Source organism: Staurois parvus, unplaced genomic scaffold, assembly GCF_062004578.1.
Source record: "Staurois parvus isolate SC_StPar_1 unplaced genomic scaffold, SC_StPar_1.0 ptg000303l, whole genome shotgun sequence".
Taxonomy (NCBI): Eukaryota; Metazoa; Chordata; class Amphibia; order Anura; family Ranidae; genus Staurois; species Staurois parvus.
In genome coordinates this window covers 2,600,965-2,614,461 of record NW_028318099.1, presented here as the reverse complement: position 1 = coordinate 2,614,461, position 13,497 = coordinate 2,600,965, and the positions used below count along the sequence as shown (strand labels likewise).

The 13,497-nt window shown below is 43.6% G+C and overlaps 1 protein-coding gene across 1 annotated transcript in view; it reads left to right on the top strand.

The window, feature by feature from the left end:
- ASAH2 (N-acylsphingosine amidohydrolase 2) overlaps positions 1-13,497 on the top strand; it is a 100,665-nt gene that overhangs the window by 38,136 nt on the left and 49,032 nt on the right. The window contains exons 9-12 of the mRNA XM_089683092.1: positions 1,250-1,375; positions 3,113-3,199; positions 3,933-4,037; positions 12,926-13,007. Coding sequence (XP_089539218.1) covers positions 1,250-1,375; positions 3,113-3,199; positions 3,933-4,037; positions 12,926-13,007 — 400 coding nt within the window. The remainder of the gene's footprint in view (positions 1-1,249; positions 1,376-3,112; positions 3,200-3,932; positions 4,038-12,925; positions 13,008-13,497) is intronic.

Below are 13,497 nucleotides of genomic sequence, written 5' to 3'. Positions count from 1 at the left end.
CGCTCCCTCCTCTCGCCTGAAGCACCTGCTCTGACACAACTAACACAGGGGACCATGGACTTTGTTTATGCATACTGTAGATGTATTATTAGATTTATTTGGATTGCTTACCTTCAGTTGTATTGCACCTATTGTGATTGGTGCAATACACATATTGTGATTGGTGCGGCAAGTGTGTATTTTAGGAGTACTAGTCACAATAGGATTGTGGTATCATCACTATTGCTATGTGTAATAGTGTTTTTATTCATTTTATTCATATACAACATATTTGTGCATTCATTCACATTTTGATTATTTTATTGAACACATTTTAATATATATTGTTATTATTATTTTAAATAAGTTTTGATATGTACTGCTGCTCTCTTCATTAGAGTCATTTTCTCAGGTGCACTGCGAACTGTATTTGTGCGCTGAAGGTGAAATTACCTTGATGTAAACTATAGGCTGATTTGTTGTTGTAAGCAATTGAGCTATGGGGAAATGAAAGAGAATTTTCTTAATAAGATGGCTGCTTTTCATTCATATTGCATGACTTTGAATCCCTTCCCCTATTATCGCAAATACTCAGGGGACAGGAGTGGGGTTTAAGGAAAAACCCTAAGCTGGAAGCAAACTGTTGTATTTTCAAGTCCTCTGACTTTCAGTGCTAAGGGATTTATGAATTTTAAGACCTCATTAGGAACCTGTAAAACTATAAAATTCATTACTCCGTAAATGTAAGAAGCACAAGGTGCCTGTACAGACATTCAGCTGGTGTTTTCTCTTGCAAACCTCAAAATTTGGTACAAGACAAGAACCACACTTCAGAGCTTTGGCATTCTCCCCTTTCCCATATGCCACAAGGGACAATACATGCTTCCTAAGGATCTTTACAGAGTCTTGTAATAGCCCAGTGAGATTCAGGCTTAAGGAGAACTCAATGAACTCTGGCGTGGATCCAATGTTAGCATTGTGCATGTTGCATGACAAACTTCAGGGGCTTTTTTTTTTTTTAGCATAATGGTTTCCATTCAATCCCATTAACAAATACTACAAGTTTGGTTTACTGATCCTTTAATCACCATCAGCTATATAGATATGTTATTTGTATAGTCCAATATCAAAAAGAATGTTCAAACTGCATTCATTCCTTTTGTTTTTGGGTAACTTAGGACATCATAAGTTTTGATTTTTACAAAAATGAATGTAAACATTTTGTCTGTGAAATGAGAAAATCCTTAGAAATTTTTTGTGTATTTTCCAGGGATCTTTTGTAGCGGCTTTCGCATCATCAAATCTTGGGGATGTGACGCCAAATACCAGGGGACCTCATTGTACAAATACAGGTCTTTCATGTGAAAATCCAACTAGTACTTGTCCAGAAGGTGGGGTGAGTTAGACCTTACATTTTTTCTTCTCTCTTTTAGGATCCTGCAGATCTCTCATTTACACTATTGTCTTGATTTTCAGGGATTTGAAATAGGCAGAGTTTGGTAAAACAGGATGCAGCCTATCAAAAATATTCAGTTTGTAGACTTGGGTTTCAAGGATCAGGAGCAAAGTCTAGTGGAATTTAACGAGGTGTAGCATGCCTCACACAACTGGGAGAATGCTTGGAATATTCTTCAGACCTTGCTGTAACTTTAGTGGATTTTGAAAAGTAAATGTTTAAGGATAACTACAACAAAAATTGGTATCCTAAACTACACACCTTGCAGCTCTACTTATTTACCATTTGATCTGACGTAATATTTTTGTAATTACTTTCTAAAACAGATATTCCATTGGACTGTTGCTTCTAGTGGCATAACATGAGGAAAGATTTAGAGCACCACTTTCTTTATCCAATTTCTTTAGATTGAGAATTAAGGGGCATTATGTGTGTAAAATTGTGCTTCAGAAGCCCCAGTAAGAAGATCTAGTGTTGTAAAGTCCCATCGTCAAAGTTTTCTTTTGGTTTGATTAAAGTAATAATTGGGAATCAATGGAGGAGCATTGTGGATCTGGTCTTCATATGCTGGCTACAATGATACTGAAAACCAAATAGTGTCATCCTTATAGCCTAATTACATTTGGCTCTATTAGCTTTTGTGGAATGCAAAATTTAATGTTAGATGTGATGCATTTAGACTCATTTTAGGTGTATTTACACAGGTTGTATGCATGGCCACTTACCTCTATGAAAGGTAAGTGGTTGCTGGAAACTGTAGCAAACATGAACACAGCAGGATTTTTTCTTACCTGCATCAAAACTTTTTTTTTTGTTTACAAAGTTTTATTAAATAAAAGAGTAAAATACTTTCAAAACTTTTGAAATTGTGATTTATATCTGTAAGTAAAAAAAGGAGATCACACATGCTGTAGATCAATTCACAAAAAAGATCTCACCAAAAAAAAAGTGATCAGTGACTTACAATAGATGTTCTAAAGTCAAAATTAGAACAGACAAAGTACCGAGAGAAGAGACATAAGAGAAAATAAATAATAAATAAATACAAAAAATAAACTATTAATTATAACTGAGAATACAACAGCTCTAGTCTCCCAGTAATGAATGTACAAGTTTAATAAAACAAAGAATACATTAATTGGTCTTGTAGACGGTATATTATGAACCAGTAAATAACAGTAGATCATTTCGGATGGAAAATGAGCAGGCTATATCACAATCTTCCTTCTCAAAAACGAGATAATGTGAGTATACGTTAGTGAGGTAGACGGTATAGAAACCACTTAGCACCAGACATTAACTTAAAATCAGTGATAGTGTGAAAGATTCACTTCATCAGCATTATAGCATCCATTCTAGACAAAAATTTTGTAAATGGTAATATCTGCGATTTAACTTGAATAAATGGTAAAGTCTGCGATTTACCTTCATCAATACTTTGAGGTGTAAATTGCCATAAAATAGCTTACCTTGGTACATTATTTCCATGCTTATTTACTCTTGCCAAAATTTTATCAAATGAGAATTTAACGTAAAATGTAAGAGCCATGTGATAACTGCCTCAAACACTTCAAAGACTATGAAATAATTTTTCTTGAACTGATCTATCATTCGTGAAGCTGAAGGTTTACAGTGTGTGATAAAATGCATTGTTTTCTTTTATGATCAAAATTTTAGGTTATGACCTGCATTGCCACTGGCCCTGGAGAGAATGTGTTTGAGAGTACAAGAATCATAGGGGAAAATATATTTTTAAGAGCCAAGGTAGGTTAGTGTTTATCTCATAAATGAACAAATGGTCTGAAAGTAGAGCTAGTGTTCTCTGTATTGATAATGTTCTCTGTATGTATATTATAGATATTTGTAGTGTTCTCTGTATTGATAATGTTCTCTGTATGTATATTATAGATATTTGTAGTGTTCTCTGTATTGATAGTGTTCTCTGTATGTATATTATAGATATTTGTAGTGTTCTCTGTATTGATAGTGTTCTCTGTATGTATATTATAGATATTTGTAGTGTTCTCTGTATTGATAATGTTCTCTGTATGTATTTTATAGATATTTGTAGTGTTCTCTGTATTGATAGTGTTCTCTGTATGTATATTATAGATATTTGTAGTGTTCTCTGTTTCAGTAGTGCTATCTGTATCTATAGTGTACTCTATATCTCTAGTCTTCTCTATATTTATTGCATTATCTGTATCTATTAGAGTTTCCAGTCTATCAGTTAGCTAACTGCATCTTGAAGAAGGTTGCAATTGGTTCTGTAGGCACAACTGTCATGAGCAGTTGTCTCTTTTCTGTAGCTCCTGGTTAGACATTGGCTCATTTATGGTCAGCATTACTCTATACACTGAACAGCTACCAAATCATACTGGGTGGCAAATGGATGCTCTTTATCAGATGCTTAAAGTTTGCATAACAAACATTTCAGAAACTGTTTTTGGCTTTATCTTTACAAGTTACATGTGTTTTTATTGATATTAATATATAGAATTTGTATGAAGAAGCATCCAAGCAGATAGAAAGCAACGTGAATTCTGCCCACCAGTGGGTTAACATGAGTAGTGTCATTGTGAAACTTAATGACACCCATAGCGTGAGTATTTATGTGACTTCATGAATATTATGACTAACACCCATGCTGGAAGGAAAGAAAACTGCATAATCTATGGCCTTCCCAAGACCGTATTGTTTAAACAGTGTGTACATTTCCACTCAATCTGCATTTCATGTGTTTCTGTAAATCATTTATTTCAAATCTGCAAATTCTGAAAATAGAAAAACACACACATGTCAAAATCTATTGAAAAATACATTGGTTTCAAATAGAATGAAAAGTAGACATGTGCATTTAGTTTTGTTACGATTTGTTTTTTTTGACAAAATTTCTATTTTGGGAGATTAGGTTGTATGCAAATCTCCGAATGGACATAGTAACAGATGTCAATGAATCAGAAAAAAGTTATAGCGAAATTAATGAATGCATTTGTTTTATTCGGATTATGTCACATGATGTGATAGTAGTTTGGGCCCATGGGAACATGAATTAAATTTTTGAATGGATCTAAATTTCATTCCATTCATTAATTCTGATGTTGATCTTGTCCAATCAGCTCATTCTATTCCTCTTGGTAGGTTGAACTAGAGTCAGAAAAGATTCAATCCTTCTGATTCAAACCCATCTTATTCGATAATATATTGAATATATAGCAATCCTTCGGAAAAACTGAAAAATGTTTCTAATCCACCCGGACCAATGAATATATGAAACAAATGCAGAAGATAGTAAACAAATTCTGAAAGTGAATTGGTTCAAAATAACGAATATGACAAAATTAAATTCTTCAATGAATTAATGCATCTGAAACAAAACAAAATTTTCCAGCATGCACAAAGACATAGCTAGAACCTTCAGGAACCTGGTGCAAAAAAACATGAAGGGTCCCCTGACTACCTCCCTTCTCTCTGAGCCCAGGGCCCTTCCCATTGATCTCTGGGTCCTTAACTCCCATCACAGGGGCCTTTATTATGGTCCTAAAGCAGGACCTTTTCACATGTTCTTCAGTGAGCACCCTGCCTTTTGGGTAGGGTCTCCACCTGTTCTTCAAGCCAAACCCAAACACTTTAGAGGTGCAAGGCGAATTTGTTTTTTTAAATAATGTGAACCTGCGCTTTCCCTTACTTCACCACAGCTGCTGTACCAATGCTCTATGCTAATTGTATCAGCCCTTATATATACTCTATCATTTATACAGCGCTATTGGTTTTTGTTTAAACATGTGCAATAAACAAGCATATTCTCTACAATGCTCATATCCTCAAATACAAAATTAAACATGATTCAATAAAGTGTCCTTTGTGCTTTAATAAAGTCTCTCTGTGCATATAAAGTGCCCAAGTGCTTTCAGTTATTCACAGTATAATGCACAATGTCTTCAAACTTATTAAAGTGTCCGTGCACAAAAAAGTGCTCCATTTCCAACAATCAGTGCCATAGTGTTCCCGAAATCCTCCACCATAAACACAGTATCATGGATAATCACCATCAGTCTTCTCCTTCTTGGGCCAGCTGCACTCTTTCCTTTTAAATGTCTCACACAACATGTAGGGAGAGGTAGAGGGAGACTACCATAGTGTGAAATCTTTAAAACCTTTTATTTATTAAAAACCATTTCCACAATACCCAGTCACATTTTAGGTACATACCCTTGCACCAGGATAAAAATGCATGTTACATCATAAGCCTAGGGATAACAAGGATCTGGCTCAAAGCTCTCTCACCACCTCCTTCTCCTGTATTAACCACTTCCGATGTCGCTGTGTGGGATGACGTCCTTCCCTGCTGTGCCCTGATGCAGCGTTCTGTCTTCCTGACACCAAGAGGCCTCTTGAGAACATCAGGAAGACGAAATGCCGTGGAGGGGCGTAGCAGCAAGTTTGAAGGCTTTGTGCATTATACTGTGAATAACTGAAAGCACTTGGAAACTTTTTATATAGAGACGTTATTAAAGCACAAAGGACACTTTATTGAATCATGTTTAATTTTTATTTGAGGATATGAGTAGAGATGAGCGAAGTATTCAAAAATTCGATTCGGCTGATTCGGCGAATTCGAGGAATAAATTCGATTCGAGGCGAATATATTCGCTGCGAATTTAACTTATAAAAAGGGTGTTTCTAGGCTTCAGAGAGCCTTTATATTAGTGCAGAACACTGTACCTTTAATTTAAATGCCCTTGGAGTCTGCTGGGGAAGAGAAATAATACTGTCAGTCAGTATGACATGCAGATGAGTGCCGTCGATCTTAGAATCACCGCACACTTCACTCATTTGGTCAGTCACGGGGCCAAAACCAGAGTGTGGAGCCACAGTATGGTGGTGGAGGCAGCAGCAATGGGAGGCCATACAGCACCCTATGACAAAATGGAACCCACCAGCAGTGTGAGGAGACCTGAAAGTGGCACATGGCAGAGTGTGGCGATGGAGACAGCAGCAATGGGAAGCCGTACAGGGACCCATGAGACACTCTGGACCTGGCAGCAGCATGAGGAGGCGGTACAGGGGCCCATGACAGATTACGGGCCTGGCAGCAGCATGAGGAGTCGGTACGGGGGCCCATGGCAGATTACGGGCCTGGCAGCAGCAATGGGAGGCCCGTAATCTGCCAGCACCCTATGACAAAATGGAACCCACCAGAGCAGTGTGAGGAGACCTGAAAGTGGCACATGGCAGAGTGTGGCGATGGAGACAGCAGCAATGGGAGGCCGTACAGGGACCCATGAGACACTCTGGACCTGGCAGCAGCATGAGGAGGTGGTACGGGGGCCCATGGCAGATTACGGGCCTGGCAGCAGCAATGGGAGGCCCGTAATCTGCCAGCACCCTATGACAAAATGGAACCCACCAGCAGTGTGAGGAGACCTGAAAGTGGCACATGGCAGAGTGTGGCGATGGAGACAGCAGCAATGGGAGGCCGTACAGGGACCCATGAGAGACTCTGGACCTGGCAGCAGCATGAGGAGGCGGTACAGGGGCCCATGACAGATTACGGGCCTGGCAGCAGCATGAGGAGGCGGTACGGGGGCCCATGGCAGATTACGGGCCTGGCAGCAGCAATGGGAGGCCCGTAATCTGCCAGCACCCTATGACAAAATGGAACCCACCAGCAGTGTGAGGAGACCTGAAAGTGGCACATGGCAGAGTGTGGCGATGGAGACAGCAGCAATGGGAGGCTGTACAGGGACCCATGAGACACTCTGGACCTGGCAGCAGCAAGAGGAGGCGGTACAGGGGCCCATGGCAGAGTGGCGAAGCGTAAGCAGCTTAAATTGAAGGCCATACAGAGGCCTATGTTAAAAATAATAACATGTTTGGGGCATGATTCATGGCGGATTTAGTCAGTTGTGTCAGGAACTGGTGGTTTGAAATCCAGACTAATCCACGCCTGATTCATTTTCACAAACGTGAGTCTCTCCACACTTTGGGTGGACAGTCGTGTCCTCCGCGGAGTTACAATACCTCCTGCCGCACTAAACACACGCTCCGATGCCACGCTACTGGCCGGGCATGACAGCATTTCAAGGGCAAATTCAGCTAGTTGGGGCCAAAGGTCAAGTTTCGTTGCCCAGTAGTCAAGGGGATTGTCTACCTCGGTTGGCAGGGTGCTGTCCAAGTAGGCCCAAGCCTGTTGTTTGAGGTCCTGCTCCAGGTCCACCTGATGCTGCTGCTGCTGCGGCTGGTTAGTAGTTTCCTCACTGCGCTGGTGAAGAAAGCTACTCATCATCGACTGCAGACTGAGGCAGCCGCTGCTGGTGGAGCTGCCACTGCTCCTACCACCCCACCCCTCCCCTGCTGCCATGGCAGCGGAACGCGAGTGCACAGGGCCCACAGTGTCTGAGGATGGACGTTGGCGCAGAAAGGCAGAGACCAACTGACTACATAGGTGGTTTTTATAGTACGTTATTTTGGCCTCCCTCTCAGCAGGTGTGAAAAAGGCCACCATTTTTGAACGGTAGCGAGGGTCCAACAAGGTGGACAGCCAAAAGTCATCCCTCTGTCTGATGGTTATTATTCGGCTGTCGCTACGCAAGCAACCGAGCATGCTATGGGCCATTTGTGCCAAGGAATGCGAGGGACTCCCTGCCTCCATCTCCACAGCATACTGCCACGGTGCGTCTGGGTCCTCTGTCTCCTCCTCCTCCTCTACCAGATGCTCCTGCTCCTCCACTCCTGTCCGCTGAGTGGAAAAACCACCCATTTCACTCAATAATTCCTGAGCACCAATGTCCTCCTCTACCTCCTCCTCTTCTTCCTGTCCTGCCCCCACAGGGGTCATGTGGCATTGAGATCTGTGCGCCACGTCTACCGCACCCTGACCAGCCATTGTTAACAGCATTTGTTCCAGGACGTGCAACAGAGGAATGACGTCGTTCATCCCATAGTCCTGCCGACTCACGATTAGCGTGGCCTCCTCAAAGGGCCTGAGCAAGCGGCAGGTGTCACGCATGAGCTGCCAATGGCTGACATCTAAGTTACACAGGGGAGTACCTTTATCCGCTTGTAACATCAGGAAATCGGTGATGGCCTTTCGCTGTTCGTAAAGGCGGTCTAACATATGTAGGGTTGAATTCCACCTTGTTGCAACGTCGCAGATCAGGCGATGCTGTGGAATTCCGTTTTGCCGCTGCAGCTCAAGGAGGGTGTGCTTTGCGGTGTAGGAATGGCTGAAATGCATGCAAAGTTTACGTGACATTTTAAGGATGTCTTGCAGTGGGATGGTGGATTTTAGGAACCGCTTGACAACCAGATTGAACACGTGAGCCATGCATGGCGCATGGCACAACCTTCCTTGACGCAGAGCAGACACCATGTTCTTTCCGTTGTCGGTCAACATGGTTCCGATTTTCAGTTTGCGCGGAGACAGCCATCTGTCGATTTCTCTGTTCATTACACTCAGAAGTTCCTCCCCTGTGTGACTACGTTCGCCAAGGCATACCAGGTGCAGCACAGCGTGACACCGTTGCGCCCTGCACATGTGATATGCCGGGCGGGTAATGGGACTTGGCAGGGGGGTGGCGGCTGAGGACACGGCGGAAGAAGAGGTGGTAGAGGCGGACATCTTTTCTGGACCAAGGACGTGCAAACGTGGAGGCAAAAGCGGCGTGACCTGTCCAAGTTGCTGGTGCGGCTGTTCCGGCACCACGTTCACCCAGTGGGCCGTAAATGACATGTACTGTCCCTGACCGTAGTTACAGCTCCACACGTCGGCGCTGCCGTGCACTTTGGCAGAGACCGACATGCTCAAAGACTGGCCCACCATCTCTTCTACATGTGAATGCAGGGCTGACACTGCCTTTTTGGCGAAGAAATGCCGGCTTGGCAATCTCCACCGCGGCGCGGCACAAGCCATCATTTCTCGGAAAGGTGCTGAGTCCACCACTTGGAAAGGGAGGGACTGCAGCACCAGCAACTTGGACAGGAGGACGTTCAGCTTTTGCACCGTCGGGTGCGTGCTCGCAAACTGTTGTCTCTTGGAAACGGATTCCAAGAAAGACTGCTGACGGAATCCGTGAAGAGGAGTAGCAGGAGAAGGAGCATCTGAACGAGCGGAAGATGCCAACGAGCGACAACTCAGCAGAGGTGTTGGAGCCTTGACTGGCTGATAGAGGGCGATTGACGTCGGGTGACGGAGCATGTAACGGAGCGGGTGATGGAGCGGGGGCTGGGGCAGGCAGAACCGCCGTATCTTTATCACGGTTTTCCCAGGCCACCGAATGGCGACGCTGCATATGCTGACGCAACGCTGTAGTCCCAACATGGGCCCCCTGGCCACGCTTGACTTTCTGGCCACATAGTCGACATACGGCTACGTTTACTTCCTCGGGCGGCTTGACGAAAAATTGCCACACCGCCGAGTAGGAAACTTTGCCCCCGCTACTCCTCACTGGCTGACTGCTACTTCCTCCGTGCACACCGGCACCACTACTGGCCGTAGTGGTAGGCTGCAGTGGAGCTGGTGCTCTACTCCGTGGCCGTTTGCCTCCACTGACACTGCTGCGACCCTGCTGCCTCCTGGGCAACCCACCGACTGTTTTGCTCGCTGGCAAGCTGGCACCCTCTTCTCCTGATGATGCGGAAGCAATAGCCTGATGACGACGAGGCTGCCAAGTGCGATCAGCCTCATCATCATCAATTAGGGTCTCCGCCTCACTACTAGCCCCCTCGGCTGCGTGTGGATCAGGAGACAGACCTGTCTCTAGACCGGCTACCGAGCCACTCTCCTCGCCAGTACTTCTTCGCCTGGCTGCTGAAGAGGCGGATGTCTCCCCCCGTTCCTGACCGCCCTCTGTTAGCTCTTCCTCACTGTACAGTGGGGCTGAGCCCACAGCATGCGATACTTCGCTTGGTGAGGGAACACCAAAGGACAGGGGCAGGTAGAGGACACGTGATTTCAGTGGGCTTGCTCCCGAGCCATGCCAACTAACGGTTGTGTCTGACGTACCCACCGACCGTTGGCTGTAGGTGTCAGAGGTGACCTGGGAAGAGGAAGATGACCGAGCCAACCAATTGATGATGGCAGGGTTGTCGGTGGAGATACGACCGCTGGATGACACCGGGAGCACTGGCCTCTGGCTGCGACTAGTGCTGCCTCGACCCCTTCCTCTGCTGCCACGTCTGCTCGCTCCTGAAACATTGCCTCCTCTGCCACTCCTCTGCGTGTTGTCTGACATACTCTTTAATTCAACGATTCTGTGTCCCTAAGTTACGATTCTGTGTCCCTGAGTAACAATTCTGTGTCTGTCCCTGAGTACAATTCTGTGTCCCTCAGTAACAATTCTGTGTCCCTCAGTAAAAATTCTGTGTCTGTCCCTGAGTAACAATTCTGTGTCCCTCAGTAACAATTCTGTGTCCCTCAGTAACAATTCTGTGTCCCTCAGTAACAATTCTGTGTCTGTCCCTGAGTAACAATTCTGTGTCCCTGAGTAACAGTTCTGTGTCCCTGAGTAACAATTCTGTGTCCCTGAGTAACAATTATTTGTCCCTGAGTAACAATTCTGTGTCCCTGAGTAACAATTCTGTGTCCCTCAGTAACAATTCTGTGTCCCTCAGCAACAATTCTGTGTCTGTCCCTGAGTAACAATTCTGTGTCCCTCAGTAACAATTCTGTGTCCCTCAGTAACAATTCTGTGTCTGTCCCTGAGTAACAATTCTGTGTCCCTGAGTAACAGTTCTGTGTCCCTGAGTAACAATTCTGTGTCCCTGAGTAACAGTTCTGTGTCCCTGAGTAACAATTCTGTGTCCCTGAGTAACAATTCTGTGTCCCTGAGTAACAATTCTGTGTCCCTCAGTAACAATTCTGTGTCCCTCAGTAACAATTCTGTGTCTGTCCCTGAGTAACAATTCTGTGTCCCTCAGTAACAATTCTGTGTCCCTCAGTAACAATTCTGTGTCCCTCAGTAACAATTCTGTGTCTGTCCCTGAGTAACAATTCTGTGTCCCTGAGTAACAGTTCTGTGTCCCTGAGTAACAATTCTGTGTCCCTGAGTAACAATTCTGTGTCCCTGAGTAACAATTCTGTGTCCCTGAGTAACAATTCTGTGTCTGTCCCTGAGTAACAATTCTGTGTCCCTCAGTAACAATTCTGTGTCCCTCAGTAACAATTCTGTGTCTCTCAGTAACAATTCTGTGTCTGTCCCTGAGTAACAATTCTGTGTCCCTGAGTAACAGTTCTGTGTCCCTGAGTAACAATTCTGTGTCCCTGAGTAACAGTTCTGTGTCCCTGAGTAACAATTTTGTGTCCCTGAGTAACAATTCTGTGTCCCTCAGTCACAATTCTGTGTCCCTCAGTAACAATTCTGTGTCCCTCAGTAACAATTCTGTGTCTGTCCCTGAGTAACAATTCTGTGTCCCTCAGTAACAATTCTGTGTCTGTCCCTGAGTAACAATTCTGTGTCCCTGAGTAACAGTTCTGTGTCCCTGAGTAACAATTCTGTGTCCCTGAGTAACAATTCTGTGTCCCTAAGTAACGATTCTGTGGCCCTAAAGTCTCTTTGGCCCTAACTCTGTCCTTAATACAGAGAGGTCTGTCTCTCTTGAATGACCGGAGGCTAATGGAGAATTCTAAGATGGCCGCAATTTATAGCTCGACCATTACACAGTGCTGGCTGGCTGGCTGCTGATTGGCTAATGCGATCACATGTCATGAATGAATGCATTATGGGTCAGCGCGCCTTGTCTGCGCGCCTTCCCAGAGATCCCCGCTCCGTCGCCACACATGTCGCCGCCATTTTTGGAAAATTTCGATTCGCGCATCCGAAGTCTGCTAATTTTCGGATTCGGCGCGAATCTAATTTTTCCTAATCTTCGAAACGAATTCCACTTCGCCAAGTTCGATTCGCTCATCTCTAGATATGAGCATTGTAGAGAATATGCTTGTTTATTGCACATGTTTAAACAAAAACCAGAAGCGCTGTATAAAACATAGAGAATTTGTTTTTTATAGAATATACTACACATATATTTTGTGATTAAATAACATTTCTAATCATATGGATTCAAACACAGGTGTCCACCATACAACAGAGTCCACATAATTCCTCCTTTAACATCTGAATCCACAGAGTTCCCCTTACATCAGAGTCCAAAGAGCCCCCTTACATCAGAGTCCAAATAGCCCCCCTTATATCAGAGTCTGCAGAGCGCCCCAACATCATAGTCTGTAGAGCCCCCTTACATCATAGCCCATGGAGCCTCATTATATTAGAATTTGCAAAGCCCTCTTACATCAGAGTCCATTGAGCCCCCCTTACATCAGAAACCGCAGAGTGCCCCTCACATCAGAGTCCAAAGAGCGCCCCTTACATCAGTGTCCACAGTGCGCCCCTTACATCAAAGTCCACCTTATAATATATGTCTCTGCTGTATTAATATAGTAAATTTGCCCTCTTTATATTGTCTGTAATTTATGTGTTATACCTTCTGAAGGCATCAACCTGTAAACCTGCCCTTGGCTACAGCTTTGCTGCTGGAACAATTGATGGTCCTGGGCTGATCAATTTTACTCATGGTAAGAGCTCCTATGCATCAACCACATATGTATATATGATGTATTGCATGTGTATCTTTAAAAACGTTAAATGCTGAACATATGGTAATACATGAGTTTTAAATACAAGGTTCTTTCCAATGCATTTGTTCCAAACAAGCTTGCTTGGTAGGGCAATGTAAAGAGAAATCATGACGTGACCCAGATGAGCTAAGCTGAAACCATATTTTACTTGACTATGACTACAAGAAGAGTAAATCTGTAGAGTAATGTACTTTTCTCCCCATTGCTGCAATTTAAATTGACCTACTATTTATTGAATACGTATGCATATGGAAAAGTGTGTATGTATGGAAAATACAAAGTGTGTATGTATGGAAAATACAAAGTGTGTATGTATGGAAAATACAAAGTGTGTATGTATGGAAAATACAAAGAAAAAGTTGTACCTGCTTGAAATATTACTTGAAATCAACAAGAAAGTAAACCACAAATTAGGATTGTGTCTGTT